The sequence below is a fragment of the Nomia melanderi genome, chromosome 4 (assembly GCF_051020985.1).
Source record: "Nomia melanderi isolate GNS246 chromosome 4, iyNomMela1, whole genome shotgun sequence".
Classification (NCBI taxonomy): domain Eukaryota; kingdom Metazoa; phylum Arthropoda; class Insecta; order Hymenoptera; family Halictidae; genus Nomia; species Nomia melanderi.
Genome location: NC_135002.1, coordinates 10,313,987 through 10,339,991, shown reverse-complemented (window position 1 = coordinate 10,339,991; position 26,005 = coordinate 10,313,987). Strand labels below are relative to the sequence as shown.

The window sequence follows — 26,005 nt, the reverse complement described above, 5'->3', positions numbered from 1 at the left end:
AATGCACTGTCGTTCGAACAGACGAGAAACTGTTTCCAACCCCGGTGTCCGTACACTGTTTATTTTGTTCCCGTTGTATTTAAACAGAAATCACCTTTGCTGGATTGGTCGCGCGTAGGCACAAACATCATCCGTTCGCCGCGCGTATCAGAGGATCGGCGGACTCGATCGGATAATTAGGAATTCCCCTAGTAAACGAAAATGCGTGAGGGGTTGCGATCATTATTCCGAAGAGGTTGCAATCGCCGTTCCCGGGAAATACGTTCCCGACGCCGGGGAGTCCTTTATGGCTCCGATTGGACTGTTCTCCAGTGACGTTACGTTTGCCTCAAAGGCTGCAAAAGGAGAAGGGGAGAAGAAGTACGGCACAAACTGTCGAAGAACCACGACACATTTAAATGGTCGGCCGCGTGTTGTCGTGGATTCAGTCGTCAGTCTCACGAAACCGGATTGAATTTTGTGTTACTTGCTTGCCGCGCCGCTTTACGCGCTCGCACGCTGTTTACCCCGCGATTTTTCACTGAAAAGTGTCGCTGGAACGGTACCGGCGATACACCGGCTCGCCATCGGAAAGAAGCGATCTGCCGCGCCGGGAACACTTCGTTTTCCAATTATTGTAATTCGTTCGATATCCTTCGAGGGCACATAGGATGTGTCGCGGATGCAAAAATAAGTAAGCGTCCACGAAGAATCGGGGCTAAAGACGTCAACGGCAATCGCTGATATCGCCTGTTCTCTATATAATTAACCGTTTTAGGTGAGTCTCTTTCGTCTCGGTCCTTTTTCGTTTTTCTCTTCCGTTTCTTTGAAAATTACTTTGGAAACTGGAGATTCCTTGCACGTTTCACTCGATGGACAATGATGCCCTCGAGCGTCGGTCGGGCGGAGAGCGTCTTGACATCCTCCGGATCAACGATCCTTAAAACGAGATCCACGGTTCGATACCGGTTTAAGAGAAAAATCTCGTTGCCTGGAAAATGCAGAAAACCGCTGTCATCGTGGTATCGGGTACACTTCTTTTTGTTTGCCGTCGAGTCACGTGCGTTAAGGAGAAAAAGAACATTGACGCGAAAATCATTAGAAAAATTATAGAGTCCGGCGAGAAGACTGGAGCGAAATACCGGTTCTTATCGGCCGCGTTCGACTGCGAGCGTACAATTCCGATATTAATTATTGCGGGATTTCTTTCAATTCGTTCCTGGCAAAACGCGTCGGACTTTTATTGCGTTTTATTGAAAATTCCTGCTTCCTGTATATTTATGTTTTCCTTTGTAAATGTATAGCCTGAAATGGGGGAGCAACATTACAGCGATATCTCTGAGGCAACGCGAGTACAGTAATAAATTAAATTGCAAATTACAACGTAGTAACCTATTAATGCACTTACGAAGGCTTCTACTTGCATACATGTAAATTTATGCGGCGACGTGTAGTTTGAATTATGGGGTGAAAATTGTTAATTAAACATTACTATTTGAATGCGACACGATTGCCTTTTGTGATCTCTCGGCTGAACTTTTTGTTCGGGTATCACGGTAGTTGAAGAGGGTGCAGAAAAGAATGTTAGTTGTATTTTTTGGCGAAGCTCATTTAATTTTACAAGGAATACGCGCCATCGTGGAAAAAACGAACGCAGAGAATTTAATTGTACCCTAATTTAGTTTGGTCCGTAAACAAGCCCGAATCGTTTGAAAAAATAATCCCATTAAAATGTTGATGAATCGGTGTTAGAGCGAGTCGACGGACCACGTGACGCCTGAAAAGGCAAATATTGAATGTTACCAATCAATTGATTATCATCGGTCGCTTCCTTAACAACGGGCTCATCTACTGCTGTACTTGAGCGCGGGTAAATACCGTCGAGAACGCGGCAGTATTATTTGTTTGCTTAACATTAGATACTCCCAACTAACCTTGCTCAAGTTGCTCAAAAACTAGTGGTGGGATTACGAAGTTAATCGTGCGCTCCAATCAACGAATTGGTTTACGATAGTTATGAAACACAATGCTGCCACGTGCTTGTAAATTGAATTGATAAACATGCCGACTGTCGAATAAGTTATCACTCCCGTGCAATAAGGAATTTGAGGACTGAAGATAAAGAAACGTTCGCACTAGAACTACTGGGCGAGTCAAAATGGCCCATTTAGAAATTTTTCTCTTACGACTGTTGAAACTATGAAGATGCTTTTCCGAGGAATGACGAAGTAACGTACTCGTACGGATATAATAGTACCAGACGCTTCGAATCTGAAGAAATGAACTTTTATCATTTTCTTAAGACGTTATGAAAAAAGTCACTAAAGTAATTCATTGTAGCTCGAAATAATTCTAATGTCGGGTATTATCTATCGCTTCAGATAAAATGGATTCCGTAAAAGGTTTGATGACTCATTGTTACTACATGGTAATTCGATTAATCATGGAATTCCCGAACACTTTCGTACAATGTAATATCATGTAAAAGCTATCTATTAAAAAGAATTTGCACGATCACCTTTTACGCCATCCTATCGCTTTCCGTCGAGGTCAGTTTGAATTTCAAAGAGAAAGAAACAGGGGATTAAAAAGCACCTATTTTCTTTTAACCAAGAGTCACGCGATAGTGGTCGCGGTATGCGCCGACATGTCGCGCAGAAAAAGAAATTGCGATTTTGTCACGGATTATTTATAAAGTGGCTCTGTAAATTAAATCAAATGGATAAAAGAAAAATAATGTTCTTCTATATTAAGCTGGAGAAACGGGAACTGTTACGAATGAAAAATGATTATTTTCAAAGTTTATTAAATAAGAATTATTTGCTGGATATTATAGGAAATTCAAAGCAGTGAAATTTATTTGATAATAGCTCTAATTTTTGGTTAAATAATTTTTCATTTGCGCACTATTATAAAACGCGTTTGCTGCTATGAAAAGATCGGTTCTGCTATAGTATATGTTAGGGGCAAATTATATTACATGGGATGCAATTAAGATCTCCTTCCTACAACCTTTTTTAATTTAACAAAACGTCGAGATCATATTTCGATAAATCTATTTGAAAGGATTTCTAATTGCCGATATCTGTTTACTCTTTTAACATTGAAAAATAAAAATTTATATCGATATTTTATTTATTGAAACGATTGAATGAACGACGCTTAAGAAATAAACATTCTGAATACAAATTGCATTGCTTTACTGTTAATCAGCTGTATGTTGATAGCTAATCATCGACGAACAAAAACTGAGAAACAGTTTAAATTGTGACATCTGAGAGAATGAATGAATATGTGTAATAGGATTGTGTAACACTTGAGATAAGAATGTTGATGTTCGAAGGTAAAAAGAAACGGTTCCCATATCGAACAGAATAAGTTTTTGATAATTAACTAATTACACTTGAGTGTAATTATGATATAGTGTAATTACGAATACGGTTCTGTTCATGTTTACATTGAAACTCAAACTGAGAGCGAGGAAATCGTACCTTTTTATTCAATGTTATTTTCTGTAAATTAAACTGAGAAACCGTGAATTTTTATGAAAGCTCGCAGGCTAGTTACGCGACACGATTTCTTGATACTTCGAGTTGTTCGTTTTTGAATGTACAATTTGTGCGTTTTACTGTTACAGTTTGTTTCGCAAAAACATGTAGATTCTATCTCATACTAGATTTATTTAAGCTGTCCACTTCCCTTATTATTAACTTGTTTTGGAGTTCTTGGGACAAAAATTTTGGTCGAAATTTTATTTTGCCATTGATTTCCTTTAGAGGACATTCAGGCATCGGCTCCATAAATCACCGCTGATGCAAGTTTTATTACGATTGGTTAAGACGGAATCGAATTATCGTTGTTGAAATCGATTGAAGTTCAAGTTTAAAATTCAACAATAGCATTCCAACTGATTGAAACTTGTTGCGAAAGCGATCAGGTTTAATAGCGACTAGGTTTACCTGACACAATGATCTACTTATCTCGACGCAGTTCTTATTGCTCTTAAATCCGAAATTATAGACTTGTATTAGCGAGAGCTGTCTCGTGAAGGCAATTAATGATATTGTTCAATACTAAATCGAACGAAGTCTATTCTATCGTTGGTTTCAGTGTCTTTGGCTAGTCAACGCTTAGTTCATTCAATATCTTTTACTCTGTCATCATTCAATGATATATAAGGATTTTCGTTTTAAGATCACTTTCTTCAGAGTTAAATTCCAGCGGAATAAAAAGCAGGCTGAAAGAGTAAACGACAAAGAAGTTCACTCTATTAACTGGAAAAATGTTTTTCGAGCAATTCGAAAGTATCAGGCATGCATGTAATTTTCCTTCGGTATAATTTCATTCTAGGCTTACCTTGATTGGTAGCAATAAAAATCTAAGTGACTTTTGCTCGACAAAAAACATTTCCCTCGTAAAAATGGTAGGTATACACGGAACAAAGTAAAAAAATATCTTTAACGATATAAGTCAATAAATTACGATCCTGAAAACAGGAGTATTTCTATTGTCTACTTTTAATATTTCAACATATAGGTGAAAGTGTAATAAAAAATACGTTGAAAGATTAATTCAACTAATGTACGCTAATAAATAATTCGCTTACAGTGCAGAGACGTACAAGTATAACCAAAAGTAAAGTCTAATGAGAAATAAGTGAAATTTAAATTTAATTCACGTGTAAATTGAACTTGGTTACCGTAAGATATTAATCTTTAGTTCTTATAGTTTAATTAACAGCTTCTCGATTTAGGCATATGTCAGAGTTGTCCGCGAAAGCATCGGGGAGCTTTAACACTAAAACTATCGAGCAGTCAAGTTGATTTTCCTAATTTTTTCTGTAGAAACGTATTAAATACGTATTAAATCAATTTTTTCAATAATTTCTCAAAGGAGCAACTATTATTTTGTCAATGATTGCAAAAGAGGAAATCAGGAATGGGTCATGCCGATCCAACCAGTAGTTCTAGTGTCAATTCACACGATCCCACGTGTTATCATGGAGATTAGCGGATTCAACCCGAACACGGCCGAGACCTGTCCAAGACCTAACCTAGACCTGGCCGTGAAAGGATAATACGATCTTCTCGATTCTCGATGTGCCTCGTTTCCAAAGACTTCATAATATCCTTAACCCCGGCATCATTTGCATAGAACTGTGCCGAGCATGACAATGAAGGAAAGACTTTAAAACACCTAAGAATAATCTAGTCCGGTCTTGGACACGAAAGCACAACGATGCACTTAAGGAATTTCAAAGGACGACGTTCTTATCGGAGAATTTGGGACACGTGCCGCCTTATCTTCTTTCAAGCATGGTCATGCAAGTATTTACCATGCTTTTTAATTAACCCCTGATTCGCGTTGATCTCAGAAAATGAAAAAATTCCTCGCTTGAACGTGCTTCAAGCCTAGCCTACGCACTGGAGTACTAACGAAGATCTAATCCATCCTTGATTACGGATAGAAAAATCGAAGTTCTTAAGTATTGATATCGGAGAAACAAAGAATTCCGAGCTCTCTTCACGTCTAATCAGGCGTTGGTCGTAAAAGGATAAGGAAAGCTTCTAGCTTAACGCTAACAGCACCGCGAATTTGTCAAATGATCGGTTTTAAAATTTGATCGAAAATTCCGCGTGTTCTTTCGTTCATTTCGCTTTATATCAATTACTATATTTTTTCTAATTATTTTCTTATATTATAATCAGTTTTTCAATTTTTATCTTTCCTTTTGTTTCCACCTCCGCTAAGAAACATTTATCATCGAACTTGTTTACCTTTATTTTGCAGCCAGTTATTTGACTGGTTACGGTAAGAGTGACTCCACTGCAATCATCGGGAAATGTTTAGTATGTAACCCGGACTCGGCAATCGAAGAAGAAAGACGCTTAATTCTTCCGCAAACGTTGCAGCAATATTTTGAACGGGTCTTAATCTCTCGGAACGGAACGTTCTATTGAGGCGTTCGTTGAGGAGCACGTGCCGCGGAATAACGCATATTGACTTCCATTGTAGCCGCGTGGATCTCTCTATCAGTCAAAGGACGCGCAATAATGACGCGACGAAATTGTGGCTTATTTGCAATAGAAAGAACGCTGCTGGATAGATTGTATTGTAACTATTACCGGTTGTGCACGCGTCCCGATGAACGCGATGTCATACGTTTTGTTGGCGCATGATATTCGTAATTAAGACATTCCAACCGTGTCTGTCTTTTCTCGTTAAATTGAGCGGAATCGTTGCAGCAGCTATTCCGTCTAGCGAATTACATATTGAACACACGGAAGAATATTATGCGCGATCGATAAGAAAGCGCGAATGAAATTTTTCTTTTTTTAATACCATACGATTTTTGTTTGTAAAAAAAAAAGAGAAACGAAGTCTATAATGAAGAAATTTTGTTCTGCGTTCCTGAGTCACTTGTTTATGTCAAAATCACACCGATCTCGATTGAATTGCCAGTTATGCGACGGCTAAGTATATTTCAATCGAATCGCAGATAAATTTGCTCACTCAATTGGACGTCGGCATCGATGCAATTTAATTCAAATGAATCAGGACTTCAGCACGCGACCAGTGCCATTAATTCATTTTCATACCTATCCGTAAGTGGCTTTCTTTAATTGGCAGAAGCGTTTTCATTTATTTTTTTCATCGTGTTAATAATCGAGGTGGTTCTCGGTATGCAAAGAGAGAAATAATTAATGGTTTTAATCATTTGATTCACCCTGGGTAACTAATCTTATCGATTATTCATCTAGTTCAATTTATAACATCGTTACGTAATATAATTTATTCCTCTTTTTTGTATTATTACCTTAGAAAAGAACTGCCAAAGTATATATTTCTCTTCTAATTTTGATGCGATATTCAAAAATATTCCTGAAGAAATATTGTTTAGCAGTCCATAGTTGAACACAGAAGAATAAAAAATTCAACATTAAATTTTCTATGAACGCATGAAACTCTGAAATAAAATAGTTCTATCTCACATACAGAATATATACAAGATTCCTTAGTCGTACAAATTCTAATTGATATTTCATCAGAAAATAATGAGTATTTATAATAAAAAATATCTTCGAGCGTAAAGGGTGACGAAAATAATAGGAAAGACCGTGCGAAGAGAAAATCTTTTCCGAGGGAGCGTCACAAAAGGATCGGCGCCCGGAGACTTTTTGCGCAGAACCGATTCCCTATCTGGAAGCCAGTCCCATATCTCGTATCGGCTGGGTTTCTATAATCGTTGTCTTCGAGTGCACATACTTACGTTTTCAAGGTAATAGTAGCAGTCCCACTATCGCGCAACGCATTAGCATCGTCGGCATATAATTTGTGGATAACGATTAAAATGTGCACTAGCGTCAGCTGGCCATTCGAGTGTGTCGGACGGATTTGCATGAAAAACAATGTTGATATAAATTAATTCCGCGAAGGACAGCGGTCCGAAGGAACAGCAAAGGCCGGGCGGGACCCCGATAAAAGGAGAGCCACATGACCGGGGGAACGTGGTTGATTCAGAAGCACGTGAGCGACTCGGAATGACCGGTTGCACGAGCGAATCATGTGACACGCCCGCAATAAGGCGGCTTTTTTCTCATTTTCCCCTCTGGTTCTTATTCCTATCGGCTCTTCTGAATCTCCTTGGAAGTCGCGATGAATATAGCGACGCCGGTCACGAGCCAAGGATTCCAAGATCGAAAAGATCAACGAGCCGGCGTCGCAGGATAATAACGATAATTAGGCAATTAGTCTCGTGGATTCGTGTGTTCGCGGGTTAACTGAGTAAACATCATAATAAAATGAAGTAGAAGCGATCACCTGACGCTGACGCTATGGAAATTCGACGTATCTTCCCACTTGCCAGCGTCGAATGAAGGTTATTGGAAATTGATGCGGTTAGGGAATGGCAGGCGTTCGAACAACAGGGGGTTTCCGAGATGAACAGATCATGAGGCTGACGCGCGAGCTGGTAAAAATTCTATTAGACTTTCCTCGAATCTGAGGAACAACTTTTCCTGATTGCTGAACACCCACGTGATCATAGTTTCCTTTCTAGCAAAGGACGTACGACGAAATGGCGTTGCGACATGTGCATTACAAATCCTTAAATAAAGATTAGATTAGTCATTAGGCCGTGTTAATGATCTGGCACGAAGACGGTGAATGATGTTCGTTTATGATGAACTCTTTTTATAACGTGTATAAACGCATTTTTTAATATTCCATAGGATCCTACTAATCTCACGTTCGTTGTTACCAGATCCTGCAAAAACATTTTTACAATGCACTGCGAGGATATTGAAGTTTACGCCGTCAAAAGAATTTGCTTCTTACTGGAATTGATATTCGATTACGAAACGCAATTGCTCGGACAATAGTATATTGTGCTTGTTAGGTGGATAGCTCGTTTGATCGAGATCTCGAGCGTTTTTTATAGTACCTGCATGCATGACATAACATTGCATAATGACATGGTTTAAGTTCGTCTTAATATCTTCGCGACTATTTTCTCGTTTTCGAAAATATCGCAGAGCGTTGGACGAGGAAGACGAGCGTTACATAATGAGACAAAACCGGCTTATGTTTAATGGAAATTTGAAATAATTTCTAAAATAAACCTTCCGATAAACCTGAACGATGTTCCCGCAGCATTTTTAACTAGAGGAATCTTGTTTGCCGAGATGCGATCGGGCATCTCATGTGACCGATTTACAAAAATTAAAAGTAAACATTGATTGGCTTGTTGTTCTCACGGCTGTTTAACAACTGATGGCATCGTGTGCACGAATCTCGTGACGATTCAATAAAACGCCGAGGAATATTTGCTCCTGAGTCAGTAACGGCGTTAACGGAATGTTTATCGTAAATAAAGATATTGTCAAGATTACGGGACATCATAACGATCTTCACCCTGAAAGAGTACCAGAAAATTATTTGTCTATCGTAATCGTTGTTTCACGTGCATACGTCGTAAATCACATCCTATCTAGAATGAGTCCAACATGTTAGCTTAGCACCCGCAATGAATTTTTGTTCCATAGTGCTTAGCAACATCGTAATAAAGTTTTTGTAATCCCTGTAATTATCGAGTCGAAAGATAGGACGATTACTGAGATAAGAAAATGCCATTTTCATTCATTTCTTGACTTCCTTCGTTTCCAACTACTTTTAATTTTTCATCTGTTCTAGCATAATTTCACTTACTTCGTTTCGGTATTTCAAAAGTACTTTTTCTTACATTTTCTTTTCCTTTTGGAATCTTCGATACGATATATTCTTGTCTTTTCTTCTTCCATTTTTCACTACATGGTATCCGATCTTCTTCATAATTTCATTGCATGAAATTAGGACAATATATTATGCGCTATTCATCGATGACGTCCGTTCTACTGCGTCAGGAATCAAACTGATTCATCTATACGTGCTATTATACACGATCCACAATTTATGTGCACTCAATGAAACTCTGTGCCCTATAAAAACTTTAGTCGGAGCAACCGGTTCGTCGTGTTATAAATGTGTCAATGTTAAAATTAAGTTTTAGTCGATTAATTTTGCGTTGGAACTTACGAAACGATCTTATAACAAAAGGAAGACAGTATCGGACATTGAACGTAAATAAGTTAGTACTGCAAAAAAAGTATTGTTAAAGAAAAGTGTAACGTGAACTGTAAGTGCAGTCGAAACAGAAGTCAATTATGATATATAAAAAAGTACATTATCTGCGTACATGTTTTAATAACATTCTAAGCTCGTTAAAAAGTCTTCAGAAATTTTTTTTTTAAAGTTTAGAGACTTTCACTGTATTTTATTAGTTTTTATATAATGAACAGCGTAAAATTGTATTAAAATGTTAATATTCATTTATTTGTTGTATTGAAAGAACAAGAAGATTGTTGTCCAGTGTTATATTCACTAAAGAATGAGAAAATAGAACAATGTATTAATTAATTTTATTAAAAATGTTACTTCAATGATTCATGTTCATTTAATATTTTTGTATAAAAATCTTACATAATACTTTCTTCTTAGAATGAGCAAAGCGGACGGAAAAGGAGATACAAATGAACACGATAGACCCGGAGGGTATACAAATCGTGGCTTCAACGGATCAGGAGACAGTTTAAATCTTGGCAACTCGAACAACTCCCGAATTCTAACCGATTCCTATGAGAGTCATCAAGGAAGGCAGGGTTCTTCAGATTTTATATGTAAATATTACGAGTCAATTGTATCAATTATTATTGTAATATATCCATAAAGGAGCTCTTTAGTATTATAGAATAAAAGCATTTCATTATTGCATTTGATTTTCAAATGTACCGTATGATTCATCAATACATCAATTGTCGATACAACAAATTGATTTCCGATCATTCTTCATTTTATTATTGTACATTGCACAATCGCAAAGGTATCGATCACGTGTAAAGACACGAGGAATAAGAAATCAATTTTTCAAACTACATTGCCAGCCTGTCGTCCATATTTTCCAATTCATATTTATGTTTGTACAGAGTAGAAGTGAACTTTGATCGGTATAACGTTTTCCCCGTAATGGTCAACAGCAGAATCGTGTTACATGGTCTTTTGAATTAACAAAATGATTTTTTCATTGTATTTAAATGTACTTCGGCAACTAATCCTTTTTAATTATTTGTTAATTTATTATATTCTAATTTATTAGACGGGAGAATGTATGACGTTAAATAAATTTGTTTCTTACAGTAGTGGAAGTACCAGAGGATGAAACGATCGAGAACAAAGACAGCTTACTAAATTCAGTATTGGAAGGCACCAGACGGCGTTTGAGATCGGCCTGCACAAAGAAAACTGTTTATAAAAGATTACCAATTTTACGCTGGTTACCAAAATACAGTGGACAAGATGCACTCGGTGATCTTGTCGCTGGTATCACCGTCGGTCTCACTGTCATCCCTCAATCATTGGCTTACGCCAATGTTGCAGGATTACCGCCTCAGGTTTGTTAATTTATAGCGATTATACTTTAGATCATTTTGTATATAGTATAAACTATTAAATAAACTATTAAACATTTCTGTAAAATATCTTTCGTATGTTTCAATACAATGCACTGTGTACAAAGTCTACAGTCTATTAATGGAACTTAAGTGGTATCTACCTGGATAAAATCTTTAATATATGAAATTATATTTTTCAGTATGGATTATATGGTAGCTTCTTAGGCTGTTTTATTTATATTTTATTTGGATCCTGTAAAGATACACCCTTAGGACCAACCGCCATTACTTCATTACTTACTTATCAAACTATTTCACATCTTGATGCACCAGGCCAGCATGCAATATTACTTTGTTTCTTAGCCGGAATAATAGAGTTAGTAATGGGTATATTTGGTCTTGGTAAGTATATGTAATGATTTTTAATTAATATTTCATTATAACAATTTTGCGTAACTTATTATATTTATTCAGGATTTTTAATTGATTTCGTGTCTGGACCAGTCAGCTCTGGTTTCACGTCTGCAGTAGCTTTAATAATCGTTACCTCGCAAATAAAGGACGTCCTTGGCGTCCCTGCCAAAGGAGCACAGTTTCTAGAAATGTGGAAAAGTCTTGTTGGACAAGTACACCAAACTTCAGCTTGGGATGCTGCACTTGGTGCTGCATGTATAGCTCTTCTTCTACTTCTGAGGGTGAGTATATTACGATAATTTTTGTTAGTTGTTAATTCGTTATTAGCATAATAAGTTGCATTCTGTCCTATCTTATTGTAGCTTCTAGCATCGTATAAAATTGGACCTAAAGATGAAGAATCGCAAACTTCAAAATATCGTATTATAAATAAAGTCATTTGGCTAATTGGTACATCACGAAATGCGTTACTGGTGATACTTTGTGGCCTTTTGGGATATAGTTTTAGTGGAAAATCTCCTTTCAAATTGATTGGTAAGAGAAAATATAGTAGAAATAATTTTTTAAAAGCTGAAGGTGAAAAAGACAAAGATTTTAATTAATGATAAACAAATTTGAATTATAATATGCGTATAATTTATATTTCATTAACAGATCCCATTTTTTATAGGATACATACCAGGTGGTATGCCTACTGTACAGTTACCACCATTTGGGTATACCAAAAGTGATAATACAACTGTGACTTTTGTTGAGATGGTTTCTAATTTGGGAAGTGGCGTTTTAATTTTACCACTCATTTCATTAATGGAGGACATTGCTATTTGCAAAGCATTTTGTAAGCTTACAAGTTTTGTATTTCATAAAAAGATATTGTTTTCAAGCTTTTTGAATTCATAAGAACAATTTAAAAACATATTGAAAATCATAGAATTGTATTAGAAATCTATAAGTAAATTATAATATTATTTATTTCAGCAACTGGAAAATCAGTTGATGCAACACAAGAACTGATAGCTATTGGAATGTCAAACATTGGCAATTCATTTGTTCAAGCTTTTCCTGGTACAGGATCTCTTAGTAGAAGTGCAGTAAACAATGCTTCTGGAGTTAGAACCCCAATGGGTGGTTTCTATACAGGTAATTTACGATTCTTCATTGCAATTACTAATTTTTTCTTTTATTTTTTTCCTTTTCTAAAAGTAGTTATTTAACATATTCATCATATTTTAGGTGTTTTAGTGATATTAGCTCTTCTGTTCCTGACACCATACTTTAGCTATATACCAAAAGCCTCATTAGCTGCTATTATCATAGCAGCTGTAATATTTATGGTGGAGGTTAAAGTTGTAAAACCAATGTGGAGAACGAAAAGTAAGTTTAAAACATTAATTACAAATAAAACTTAAAAAAAAACGGTATTTTCTTTTTATATTATTTCTTTATTCTTATAGAGTCAGATTTAATCCCAGGAGTAGGAACTTTCATTGCATGTTTATTACTACAACTGGAAATTGGAATTCTATGTGGTATTGGAATAAATATTCTGTTCATTCTTTATCACGCAGCTCGTCCAAAAATATCTGTGGAGAAACTTTCAGTATGTATTTTAAGTGATTCTATTAGATTCGAAAATGTAAGTTTTATTAAAATTAATTTTTTTAATGTCTGTTTTACAGACCAGACATGGCATTCAATATCTCATGCTAACACCAGACCGCTGTTTGATCTTCCCGTCAGTAGACTACGTACGAAACTTAGTAACGAAATACAGTCAGCGTACTGGAGACATTTCTACCCCAGTTGTAATTGACTGCTCACATATTTATGGAGCAGACTTTACTGCAGCTATAGTAATTGAAACACTGACAAAAGATTTTGCGTTAAGAGGTCAACCCCTCTTTTTTTACAACTTGAAGCCTTCTGTTTATGCAGTATTTGAAGGTGTTGCATCAACTGACTTTGTTGTATACTATACTCAAGAGGCACTGGACGATCTCCTAAAAGATAGAGGATACTTAAAACAAATTAAATAGAGTTCATTATTTATACAAGTTGATTTATTTGATATGAACTGAATTACCAGAATACCTTGTATAATGGTAAATATTCACTTTATTGAAAGTTGTTAAACAACGTCTTTCTTAATCACCTTTGATTCTAGAGGTATCCGAAGACAAAGACTTCTACATTCTCAATTTACATAGTCATTGAGTTTCAAAGAAGTAGGTCCAGCGTCATTGTATTTTATATTTAAAATAGCATTACAATCAATGTAATGAATATTCGTGTAATATGTATTATACGCGTCATGTTTTCAATCGATTTTGTTGTAAATTGTCATTAATTGTAGAAAACTGTTTTTCATCAATTAGTATTACTTGTTGGCTATCACTATAACCAACAATAGGATTGCAAAGGTAATAAAATATATTACTGAGTAAGACATTTCAATAAATGCAGTCCTGAATACCATTTTACTCATTTTACATTGTCTTTTGTATATTGTGATTTGTATAAAATAAATTAATGAATTATTTTGAATATAAAAATAACCATTAATTTTGCTACCATTAATAGTCTAATGATTAACGTGTTGAGTGTTGTGTGAGCCACCGATAACCTATGCTAAATTTTCTGTCTAGACTGTTTTAATATTATTTTTCAGAATGAATCATTATTACAGACAGTTTTGTAATATCAATAAATAAGACATATTTATGTATAGAATAATTTTCATACCATGGACTATCTGTGCCCCAAATTATGTGAATTTGTTGCTGTACTTAAACGTTGAGGTACTATTTCAGAACAAGGATCAGAAGAAAAATTTGAAACTCACAAACATATTGTAAATAGTTTATTATTAAAGCAAATCAGAATGAGATCTTATTCATTTTCTTGCGAACGTAACCTTGCACTAGCATTGGTTACACGAATTGAAAGTTGCTGAGCACGTTCTACAATGGTTTTACGTTTTTTACTGCTTACACCATGAGCAATTTCAGCACAGAATTTTCTATTTTGCATCATTAAAACTTCTAATTCCTGTAAACCCCACAAAAAGTCTTGTTATACTTAAACATAAGAATTATATATTTTAAAATAACATTAATACTCTATAGAAATCTATAATTTTATTATCATTTAGCTATATGAATATTAAATGATGAATAAGAAACTTTAAAAAGAATAAAAAATATATACAGAACATGTGTTTTTAGTAAAATATTTATTTTTAAAGTATTATCTGATAAGGATATAAGTATATCAATATTAATAAATGTTAAATGATCTTACCTTAACATTGTGTACCAAAACTTTTCTGAAACCAGTTGGTAACATATGACGTGTTTTTTTGTTACTTCCATAACCAATATTGGGCATCAAATACTGACCCTTAAAACGCCTACGAACTCTGTTGTCAATACCTTTTGGTTTACGCCAATTTCTCTGTAAAGTTAATTCATTCCATAACTTTGTATGCTCCATATAATTTAAACAGTGAGTAAGAAGTTCAAAAATATGAAATTAACAATCACTGATGAATATTATATAAAATATCATACCTTCAATTTACTGTATCGGTCACTTTGATGACGGATGAACTTTTTAGTTCTCTTCTTAACAATTGTAGGTCTGTATACTGGTCGTATAGCCATTTTGACTTTTGTTGTATGTTACAAAACTGGAACTGAAATCATAAACACAATGTACAATAGTTAATGTTCATTTAGAAAACAAATTGTATGACAACACTGCATAACCATATCGCATGTTCTTTTATTCACAATAACTACAAAATTACAATAATTTAAAAAAATATTATATGCTTCAATCTCTTTTACTCCTTCAAAATAAGATTTTATATATATATTTTGCACTGTCTACGTGATTTTCGTTAAGAACTCGGATTTTCAACAACATAACATACCGTCCCTCGTTACGTACCAGGCTGAAAAGGTTAGGTTAAATCAGAAGTAACAATTCGCCGTACTTTAAAACGAAGATGTCGCCACCTATGGATTAATTCGTATTGTTACTTTTGAGATGGCGATCATATCCCTAGGCTTTAGTTGTAAATTTATCTCTACAAGTTAAATTTAACAAAACTTGAACCTGTTTCAATTCATGATCTTACTTAATATTAATTTCTTAAATTTTTATGATTATACTTTACAAAAAATTAAAAACAATCTAGTTCCACTTTCTATAAGTAGAAAGTTTGTATAATTCAAGATTTTAGCAATTTGGAGTAGGTAACCAATAAGATGCTCGCAATTGATGCACAGAGGAAACCAGAGCAACTGACAGTATGAAAAGTTACCAGATAGAGTCTGCTATATCATTCTGTCAAACGAACGCGTTCCCCGATGTATCCGTGTAATAAGTGAGACGAGTAAATAAGTATGTAAATGTGACGTAAAATGTCTTTACCGGGGGTTTCGATTAAGATATTCGGAAAAATGTAACATATGCAAGGTAAAAGTACCAACGTGTTGAAATTCTTGTACAATTTAACGTTCCTCATAAGTTCTTAAATTCAAAGCATTAACAGTTATTTTCTTCGAAAGAATTGTCTCGCAGAAATTAAGTGTGACATGTTTACTGTCACAAGTTCCGTACAATTAGCATATATTATGAACGATTTTTATTATTAATTATTTATAATGCATTTGAGGAGCTTAAAATTTTAAGAATAAGTATAATTATACTATACATTTTGTAACTGTACATTTATATGCATAGTAGAATCCCTTTTTGTAAACATTTTGAAACAACTGAAATAGACCTAAAAGGATTTATGAATTCATTGTTTAAACTTAAAGTGATATATAATAATACAGTTGTTTAAAAACAGAAACTGTCCATGAATGAAGCAAGATGTGTTAGAATAACCAGAAATTATAGTTACATGTAGACCCAATTTCATTCAACATAATTTCTTCAGTAGCGATAATATTATTTTGTATTTTTCAAAAGTTGTTTTCATTCAATATACTCGCTGTATTTAGAATTGTGGTGCACATATAAGAAAGTAAAGAATATATGACTCATTACTTTGTTCCTATATAATGTTTTTCATTACACCTGCAAAATGATTTTCTTTTTAACAATTAGTTATAAATTAGTTTAATGTCATTTTAATTTTATTTTCATTTTCAGTACATAAAAAAACACAACTGATTGGTACTATGTTTTAAAAAATGCCATCTGAAGTTAACATTAGCGATGCAGCTTTCAAGAAGGACAATGGGGGAGATGAATCAGAAGAACAAAGTGTTTCATTATTAACTGTTAGTACTACAAATCAAGATTCCACAGCTATAGTAAAACATGTGAAAACCAATGCTACAAAAAGTAATCATACAGCTTTTACAGCTGACATTGAAAATGATTTTATAAGGCAAAATGAGAATACTTCTTTGCCATTAGATACAAATTGTATGACAACTGAAAATGGTTTACAGCAAGCAGAAGCATCTTCTTATCAACAGGAAGTAGTCAATAACATAGCTGATGCTAACATGTTGAACTCCTTAGAAGAACAAAATACTTGTTCTGAATCAAAATGTCATGAGGAAAATGTAATTTTAAGAGCTGCTGATTCCGCAACACCAGTGTCAGCTGGTGAAACTGAAAGTGGCAGCAGCAGTTCAAGTAAATGTAGTAATGAAGTCATACAAAACTCAAGTCAAAGGCTTACCTCATTGTCTCATAAAAACTTAACAAGAAAAAAGTGCTTTTTAGCTGGCATTGAAAACAATACTGGAAACATAGCAAGTACTTCGGAACAGCTACCTTTGTCTTCTAGAAATATGATGAGAAAAAAACAGTTTTTTAGCAGAGATTTACAATCTACTAGCGCAGAATCTCAATATGAACAAAATACGAGAGACCAGCATAACAATAATGAGGATAACACGTACAGTGATAATAGTCGGGGTTCCTGTATAAAAGATTACAGTTTACCTTTGGAAAGTCTAGCTTCGTGTAGTTCAGATGATTGTTCACAATTCCAGAGCACATTGACAAATGAAGCACATAGTAATGATATTGTAAATGCACATAAACCATTAAGTTTAACAGAGAACAACAATAAGAGTACAAGTGAAAATTTAAGTAGATTAAATGAACCTGGTAGTTCATTTTCTCATGTATCCAAAAGTGTGCCAAAAACTCAGAACAGTTTGGCCGACTTAGTACGTTGCAATGACATGATAAGGAAACCATTTAAACTGCCAATTTTAGAAAATTTACATGAAACTGCCAGTGCTCAACAATCTGAACTTGAAGAAAATGCTGTAGCACTTTTGGAACCACCTTCTATGAAACAAGTACGTTTAGAAGAAGCGCAAGGTATAGAAATAGAACCACATCGTTCTTCAAATAGTAGCGACGGGAGCAATTCTGATACTGAATCACAACAGGCAGTTCTAGGTCATAATGGGACCAAAAAGGTGCAACTTCTTTCAAGTTAAAGTTTGTAAAATATTAATTGTACATAACAATAAGCAGTTTTGCATGTCAATGATTTTTAAAAATGAAATAAGATGCGTTTATATTTTTTTTTTAATACAGTGTATATATTTTTGCTTATCTACGTATGCATGTAAATGTAATTTCAATTTCAATGCTTGAAACAGATTAATATTACACTCCGTCATTTTAACAAATGTAAAGAATAATTCTGAGACAATTGTGTTACCTTCTAAATTAATACTTATAAAAGAAATTTCTCTGTAGAGGTCATGTGATACAAATGGTGTTATAACAAAAGAAGGTGTGGAATATTATCAATTATGGCGGAGTACAGGGGGCTTCTCATCACCTGAACGTTTATATGAAACATTATACCCAAGTCCTCCACCACTTCCACCACGGTCAATGCACAAACTTTTACACAGAAGTAATGCTGGTCCACCAGAATTACCTAAACGATGTTCTCAAAAGTACCCAGCACCCTTGCACCCTGAAGATTGTTTTGGATTTGAAATAGTAGATGTCGATGAAGCTTCTAATTCAAAGGTAATATTAAATAATTTTTTTATTTTAGTCTCTTTATAATTATTAGTACCGTTAAGTGCTGGAAAGCTGATACTTGTGACATAGGACAGCTCATCACACTCATGAGAATCATATACCAGAATCCGAATCTAAACAGTCAGACGAGAGTGCCAGCTAGCTAGCACTTCATGGTATTTCATAAATTGTTTAGTGATTGTTTAATATATTTCAGTCAAGGACAGCTGTTACGAAAAGTATAGCATTATTGAGTTTACCGAGAGCGCATAGACCGTTGGAACGTCCAGAAACCGGGCCAACGAATCAGTTGGAATGTCCTCCAACACCTACGCATCGCCCAAAGCTATTGCGTCCATTACCAATGTGCCAAAAATCAAGTGTACCATTACCCTCTGAAGAACCCTTACCTCCATGTAAAATAATGAAAATATGTTTTTTTAATTATTTTATTAAAGTCATGTATTAAGTGTATCTTTGTTACAGGCTGGGAAGCAAGAATTGATAGCCATGGTCGAGTGTTCTACATAGATCACATTAATCGAACTACAACTTGGCAAAGGCCCAATTTAACAACACGAAATACAGGTTGTGATCTTCGGCGACAGCAATTGCACAGACGTTATCAGAGTGTTCGTCGAACCATCTCTCGACCTGACAATATTGATCGTGAGCCGACAAGTTCGCAACATGCAAACGGAAATAACTTTGAGAATTCCGAACGACCACCCGAACGATCTGAAAGAAACGAAACCGAAAGAAATGAACCATTCGACATCAACACGAGTCCTCCAGTATTATTCTTAACAAGGCCCGACTTCTTCACAGAATTACATACTAACGCCGAAGCATTAGAATTATATAATCGGAATGCCAGTCTAAAACATATGATTAATAGAATCAGACGAGACACAACAGTGTTCCCAAGATATGAGCATAACAGAGATTTGGTTGCTTTAATAAATTTCTTTGCTGATGCGAATAAGGCGCTTCCAAGAGGCTACGAATCAAAACTTGATAGGACAGGCAAAGTAAATATGTTTAGATTCAAATTATTTATTTTCTTAAACATATTCCTCGAAGATGGAATATTGTCTAAATATTTTTATTTCAGAAATTCTTCATCTGTCATGCCAGAAAAGCTACATCTTTCATTGATCCAAGATTGCCTACTGAAGCAGCGCATGCACGAACATTGTTAGATGAAGCACCTGTTCCACCTCCAAGGCCGCAGCAATCAGCTGTTACAACTACGCCCGACATACCTGTAGCTTATAATGATAAAGTGGTCGCTTTCTTACGTCAACCGAATATAATGGATATTTTGAAAGAAAGACACTCAGTACTAGGACAAAATATTGCATTGAGAGAGAAAGTAAATACTATACGAATCGAAGGAACTACTGCTTTACAACGATTAGGTCATGATGTACCTCTGGCACTGTTATTAAGGTACAAAATATCATTGTTAGAATGAAAAATGTTTGACTTTGTGAAATCCATAATGCTACTCTTTATTTTGAATAATAATAATTATGTACAGTTGATTAATATAATGAATTCATTATTACAGTTTATTCGAACAAGAAATTATGTCATATGTACCTGGGAATGTAGGCAGATCTCCACTAGGTAGTCCGCATGCTTCACCTGGCTTAACCAGAGCTTCTGCTAGAGCCCCAGCTCCATACAGAAGAGATTTTGAAGCTAAACTTAGAACATTTTACAGGAAGCTAGAAAGTAAAGGATATGGACAAGGTCCAGGAAAGTTAAAGTAAGTTTATATTAATATCTTAGCAAATTTTTACTTTTTCCACAGTTTTCATTCTATATTTAACAATCTTTTTCATTTATCAGATTGCATATTAGAAGAGAACATCTTTTGGAAGATGCTTTTACTCGTATCATGGCCGCTTCAAAAAAAGACCTTCAAAAAGGCAAGCTAGTAGTTATGTTCGATCATGAAGAAGGTCTGGACTATGGTGGACCGTCCCGCGAATTTTTCTTTCATCTGTCGCGTGAGCTTTTTAATCCTTACTATGGATTGTTCGAATATTCTGCCAATGACACTTACACCGTCCAAGTGTCGCCTATGTCAGCTTTCGTAGACAATTACCATGATTGGTTTAAATTTTCCGGTAGAGTTTTAGGTTTGGCTTTGGTTCATCAATATCTGCTTGATGCATTTTTCACGAGGCCTTTCTACAAAGCTCTTTTGAGAATACCAGCAAGCTTGAGCGACTTAGAAAGTCTGGATCAAGAATTTCACCAAAGTTTAATGTGGATCAAAGAGAAAGATATAAGTATAGAACCGTTGGAATTAACTTTTTCGGTGACAGAGGAATTGTTGGGACGAGTAGCCGAACGTGAATTAAAACCTGGAGGCAGAAATATTACTGTCACGGAGAAAAATAAAAAAGAATATCTTGAAAGAGTTGTACGCTGGAGACTTGAACGAGGTGTTGCGGAACAGACGGAATCATTGGTTCGTGGATTTTATGAAGTTGTAGATCCACGATTGGTATCGGTTTTTGATGCACGGGAGCTAGAATTGGTGATAGCGGGAGCGGCTGAAATTGATCTTAATGATTGGAGGACACATACAGAATATAGAAGTGGTTATCATGATGCCCACCCGGTGGTGGAATGGTTTTGGAGCAGTATAAGTCGATTTACAAATGAACAAAGATTAAGGTTACTACAGTTTGTTACTGGAACGTCAAGCATTCCATATGAAGGATTTGCAGCTCTTCGCGGATCTACTGGACCACGGAAATTTTGCATTGAAAAATGGGGAAGACCAAACAGTTTACCCAGGTATACAAGTTGTTGTCCTAGCATTTATTTATGTATTAGTAACGTTAATTATATTTTTTTTTACTTTCTTATGAATTATTTAATTATTCGGTTGACATTGTAGTATTTATTAGATAATACTATTTTTCAAATGAGATATATTTTTTAGAGCTCATACATGCTTTAATCGCTTGGATCTTCCACCATATCCTACACCTGAAATTTTATATGAGAAGCTTTTATTGGCCGTAGAAGAGACGAACACGTTTGGAATAGAATAAAGTAAATTATTTATCTCGATTACAGCAAATATATAATGATAAAGTAAGAACATTGTGCGTTGCATTGTTCAAATCGAATGAAGGATTCTTGTGGATATAAAACTGTATCAATGACGAATTCCATTATTCAGAAACTCGCAATTGGATTTCTAAGATTACTACAATCAAAACTGTATCAAAATGTAAATACCTAGAGGAAAAAAAAACAAACAGTTGCGCATATTTTGAAAATTTTAAATATTGTACACATATTGCTGTAATCTATTTATATTGAATCTGAACGATAATTCGCGCACTTTATGTCTTGTATAAAAGTAAGAGATTTAATACATTATTGCAAAATATTTCAATATGGATATATACAATTACATTTTCGTTAAAATTTCTATGTTTACTGAGCTTGCTGAAAGATCAATATACAGTGTGCCTGAGTAATCTAAGAAAAGTTAAATATCTCATAGGGGAAAAAAGTTACAAAAAAAATGCTCCTACAAAAATTTGTTTGGTTTAAAAATAGACATTGTATATTGTACAAGCCGTTAAAGGAATTTACGCAAGGTAGAAAACGAAGACTCATTTTAATCTGAATCCTTCAGTTTTTACTAGTACACTACTTTCTCCTAGATGAAAATATTTCTTACTGGGTCTCTTTGAATTCGTCTCAAATATGGTAATCATACTATAAATAAAAATTTAAAATATTTCATTTCATAATATTAAGTTGATTCAAAATATTTTTGTAGGAACAATTTTTCATATTTTTTTAATCCCTTACGACTTTTTATTTAACCAGTCTTAGATAATTTGGACATACAATAAATTTTCCCGTGGAAAAAACTCAATTTTAAATTAATACAAAACACGCGACATATTTAGCATAACTCACACAACATTTTTTTTTTCTTTACATTTTACAAAAGTATTCTAACAAATTTCTATGGAAAACGAAAAAGGGAACGATGCATTTTACGAAAATATATAGTGCAGCTATATTAGTAATTTATTCAGTGATCTATTTAGTTTATAGTTCCGATAATCATTTCTAGTCTGTATTTATAATACTGAATTTTGAACTCTTTTTCTAATATTTTAAGACATTCCATGTCAATTTACTTAATATTATTATAATTAAATTAAGAAATTGTACAAGGAAACAGAAAAAATGTTTATAACGTAAACAATTTTTACTGCACATTTTAAGATGTCTTTCTCGTAAGATATTATTATGTTCTACAAACATTTTTTCCGTTATCTGCATGTCATGTAATTTTACATTCGGACCGAATAAATGCTATTTAAATATTTGTAAAATGTCCAGAAAGAAACTGTCAATGAATACACAACGAAAGTATGAATAGCGAGTGAAAATATGTCAATGAAAGTAATAATAACGATAATAATTAAATTATTGTTCAAGTATTAATTTTGCATTTAGTATTAATGTAAACATTTTGCAGAATTATATTTGATGTGTAGAACATTCTTAAAAAATATTGTTTATACAATTCGTTAAATCAATTGTAATAACAGAAACATGGTAACAGAATATTATAATATTGTTACTTAAAAAAAATCTATGGACATTTAGATGCTTTTATGCTTGAAGAATTACTCTACCTCTACCAAACTTTAATCTTGCTTCTACAGCTTGGGAAATTTTCTTCTCTTAACTGTTTAGCCTTTCCTAATTCATAAAAAAATGCATGATATTTAAAATATTTGCTGATGCTTAACACTGTGAAGAAAATAATAAGGACGTCACTTTATTTAAATTAGCCGAATTACACGAAACTTATACTGGAAAATGACAAAATATATTAAATGGAAATATTTATCAAATGTTGAACAGAATTTGCATTAAATTATTGAATGTAAATAATTATTAGCAAATTCAATAGCTAAGTATAAAATATACCATATTGACAACATATAATTTTTATGTAATAAAGTTTCAATTTGTAATCTTTTTGATCTTTAATGACGGTAACGATAACTATATCGTTAAATTACAATAATAAACTTATTAAATAATAGTAGTCATAATTATACTATTTATTACATAGAAAAACTAATATTATGTGATTGTTGAAGATAAGTTGCACTTTATATTGTCTGTAAACTAGTCATGTAGCATAGCAAAATGGTAGAACTTAGTATATTCTATACATGTTACAGGCATGTTAATCCTAGATAACACAACATTTACAATGAATCATGACTGTGTGAGAACATTCTTTACTTTATTGTTAAAGAAAATAAAATGTGCCTCTTTTGTTATGTTACATTAAATATTGTTGTTTTTTACTTTTATTCGCTGAATTTCATTTACTGAATAATTTATTTTGTAATAATTATATCTTCTAAAACTGAAACGGATTTACTACTACGACCGAAATCCTTCGGAAAGTATAATTTAGTCATAGTATCTTATACAATTATCTAAGAATGTGTACTGAAAAACTTCCACAATTGTTCGTTCGTGCTTCATTATCAAAAAGTGGACATTACATAACAAATTAAGAAGTTACTTTTTTCTACATTATGTACATCGTGTTACATTATTTTTGTACATTTTTTCAAAAGATGACAAAACTAATATGATTATTCGTAATTTTGAAAATATGAAAATTGCACGTTGACTCTGAAATTCATACATAATCATTATAAGTAAGAAATTACGCTATTTTCTGTAAAGCTAAAATAATTATTAATAGCAAAAAATTACCAAAAAAATTTTAATCATGTGAAGAATGATATATAAATAAAGCTTCAGGTGTTGTGTAGAAGCTTGACCCTAAATTTAATATAAATTCAATTTTCTTCATTACTATTCAGCTGTTATGTTTATATCAATTTTATAATCAGATCTGTGTTTACTGTTCTTCATATATTATATATATAAGAAGTTTATAAACTGTAAAGGAATTTGAGAACATTTAATTTATTGAAAAGTTTGTGACCAATTCCTAATGTCACAGTGTAAACAGGTGCATAGTACAAAATTTGTGGAATCAATAAATGTCGGATTGTAAAGGTCACAACGGAGAAAGAAAAACAAAAATAATGCAATACGACCAAAAAGGATCGTTCTTGAATCGAAAAAATGTAATCATACTTTGGAAAAGTTAAAACTTTTATAGAATAACTTCTATTGTAGTTATTATATGCAAAATTGAATGCAGCGACAATAAAATCTTTTCTTTTTCGATCTTATTAATCTGTGAAATTTTAATCATAGTCGAAATTATAAATTCGTAAGACCTTACACACGAGATAATTTTTTATACACGAACTGTTTTGTAATTTCTAGTACATAATTCATACACTTTTCAAGATTAAAAATGCATTGTAATAAACTTAAAAATGATTTCGCGTATAAGCATATTAGTATAACGTTATGCTGTAGTGTTATATCTATCCCTATTTACCAATTATTTTCCAAAATACTTTTTCAAAATACTATCAAACATATTTCTACGAAGTAAATTTAAGATTTGAGAGAAGATATAAGTACATGAAAATACAGAGCAGTTCAGTATTGCACTTTAATACAACTTTTGAATTCTTTGACATTATTTAAGTTTCCATAATATATTCATAATATCTAATGAATGAGTAGAATTATTATGATCATATTCGTTAGTAATTTTCTCAATGTTCTTTTAGTTTTGTCTGTTTCTCAAATGTATATATCAACATGTGCAGTAGAAATATCCAGTACACTGTATAATGCTTAATGTTTCTTGTGTATCTCCTGTTTATATTGTCATGTACATGTAAGGTGACTAGAAATTTCTATGATTGATTGTTAGGTTAAAACAATGGTAAATGATAATAAAGAGCCATTCCTGTTAAGAAAACATACTTATACATAATTTACGTGACAAAGAAATTTCTACTCTGACACGTTTTGCTGTGTAATCAAGTATGGTAAAAATCAAAGACCTCGGTAGTTTATAGTGGATTTTACTACAAATTACAAATATTGTATAAATTTCGAACTTTGAGCATATTAAATTAATAAAAATAAGGGCATAAAATTACAAGGAAGCGCGGGTTTCTTTTAATAAATAGATGTGAATAGCCCTCTAGCAGCAAGATGAAAAATTAATTTTTAGCAGCATTTATTTCCGAGCACAACGATATCGATTGTTATTTTACTTTATCAAAATGAACTCGTACAAAGTTCTCTACAGGAAAATCACTTGTCATTATATTATTTTATTAATAATTGACAAGAGCATGCATAACCAATATACTTAGGAGCGTAAGTTTAAATAAACACGTTTGAGCCTAGAATTTCGATCTAATCACAAAACACCGGTACTTTACTAAACCTCTTGCTTCGTAACCGGAACAAATGTAGAAATACGGAAAGATATTTATATCTAAGATAATCATCTGTTGTGATTACTTTATCGGTACTCATTATCATACTTCCATTATTTTATTATGGAAAGGGTTATGATCATTAAAAACCTTCAGGGTCTTTATACAAAACATTAAGAGAATCGTTTAAAGACGGTT

The 26,005-nt window shown here is 33.5% G+C and overlaps 3 protein-coding genes across 6 annotated transcripts; 2 read left to right on the top strand and 1 right to left on the bottom strand.

The window, feature by feature from the left end:
- The first annotated feature begins 346 nt into the window (after positions 1-346).
- Positions 347-14,417, top strand: Esp (Epidermal stripes and patches). Of its 3 annotated transcripts, none has more exons than XM_031982716.2 (11): positions 347-757; positions 10,015-10,193; positions 10,711-10,964; positions 11,165-11,366; positions 11,439-11,659; positions 11,741-11,912; positions 12,049-12,216; positions 12,357-12,518; positions 12,612-12,752; positions 12,833-12,978; positions 13,058-14,417. In XM_031982716.2, the coding sequence occupies exons 2-11, from the start codon at positions 10,016-10,018 to the stop codon at positions 13,412-13,414; spliced, it is 2,001 nt and encodes a 666-aa protein (XP_031838576.1). In that variant the 5' UTR covers positions 347-757; position 10,015; the 3' UTR covers positions 13,415-14,417. The 3 variants fall into 3 exon arrangements, with proteins under 3 accessions (XP_031838576.1, XP_031838575.1, XP_031838577.1); XM_031982715.2 differs by lacking the exon at positions 347-757 and adding an exon at positions 9,149-9,604; XM_031982717.2 differs by lacking the exon at positions 347-757 and adding an exon at positions 9,502-9,652.
- On the bottom strand, positions 14,224-15,413 carry RpL32 (ribosomal protein L32). Of its 2 annotated transcripts, none has more exons than XM_031982718.2 (4): positions 15,313-15,413; positions 14,948-15,072; positions 14,679-14,831; positions 14,224-14,426 (listed from the first exon to the last, which is right to left on the bottom strand). In XM_031982718.2, the coding sequence occupies exons 2-4, from the start codon at positions 15,038-15,040 to the stop codon at positions 14,268-14,270; spliced, it is 405 nt and encodes a 134-aa protein (XP_031838578.1). In that variant the 5' UTR covers positions 15,041-15,072; positions 15,313-15,413; the 3' UTR covers positions 14,224-14,267. The 2 variants fall into 2 exon arrangements, with proteins under 2 accessions (XP_031838578.1, XP_031838579.1); XM_031982719.2 differs by having other exon boundaries at positions 15,330-15,384.
- A 298-nt stretch (positions 15,414-15,711) lies between these two features.
- On the top strand, positions 15,712-24,691 carry Hecw (Hecw ubiquitin protein ligase). The gene is made up of 9 exons (XM_031982720.2): positions 15,712-15,860; positions 16,545-17,839; positions 18,126-18,407; positions 18,619-18,817; positions 18,888-19,432; positions 19,516-19,853; positions 19,975-20,175; positions 20,259-21,218; positions 21,367-24,691. The coding sequence occupies exons 2-9, from the start codon at positions 16,586-16,588 to the stop codon at positions 21,476-21,478; spliced, it is 3,891 nt and encodes a 1,296-aa protein (XP_031838580.1). The 5' UTR covers positions 15,712-15,860; positions 16,545-16,585; the 3' UTR covers positions 21,479-24,691.
- Positions 24,692-26,005: the final 1,314 nt, after the last annotated feature.

Coding starts and splice junctions, on each gene's coding strand:
- Hecw (XM_031982720.2), top strand. CDS start 16,586: ATGCCATCTGAAGTTAACATTAGCGATGCAGCTTTCAAGAAGGACAAT. Junction 20,176..20,258: donor CAAGGTCCAGGAAAGTTAAA/GTAAGTTTATAT, acceptor TTCATTTATCAG/ATTGCATATTAGAAGAGAAC. Junction 21,219..21,366: donor AGACCAAACAGTTTACCCAG/GTATACAAGTTG, acceptor TATATTTTTTAG/AGCTCATACATGCTTTAATC.
- RpL32 (XM_031982718.2), bottom strand. CDS start 15,040: ATGGCTATACGACCAGTATACAGACCTACAATTGTTAAGAAGAGAACT. Junction 14,832..14,947: donor ACCGATACAGTAAATTGAAG/GTATGATATTTT, acceptor TTAACTTTACAG/AGAAATTGGCGTAAACCAAA. Junction 14,427..14,678: donor TTTTGGTACACAATGTTAAG/GTAAGATCATTT, acceptor TGGGGTTTACAG/GAATTAGAAGTTTTAATGAT.
- Esp (XM_031982715.2), top strand. CDS start 9,507: ATGTTAAAATTAAGTTTTAGTCGATTAATTTTGCGTTGGAACTTACGA. Junction 11,367..11,438: donor AATGGGTATATTTGGTCTTG/GTAAGTATATGT, acceptor ATATTTATTCAG/GATTTTTAATTGATTTCGTG. Junction 12,979..13,057: donor TATCTGTGGAGAAACTTTCA/GTATGTATTTTA, acceptor TCTGTTTTACAG/ACCAGACATGGCATTCAATA.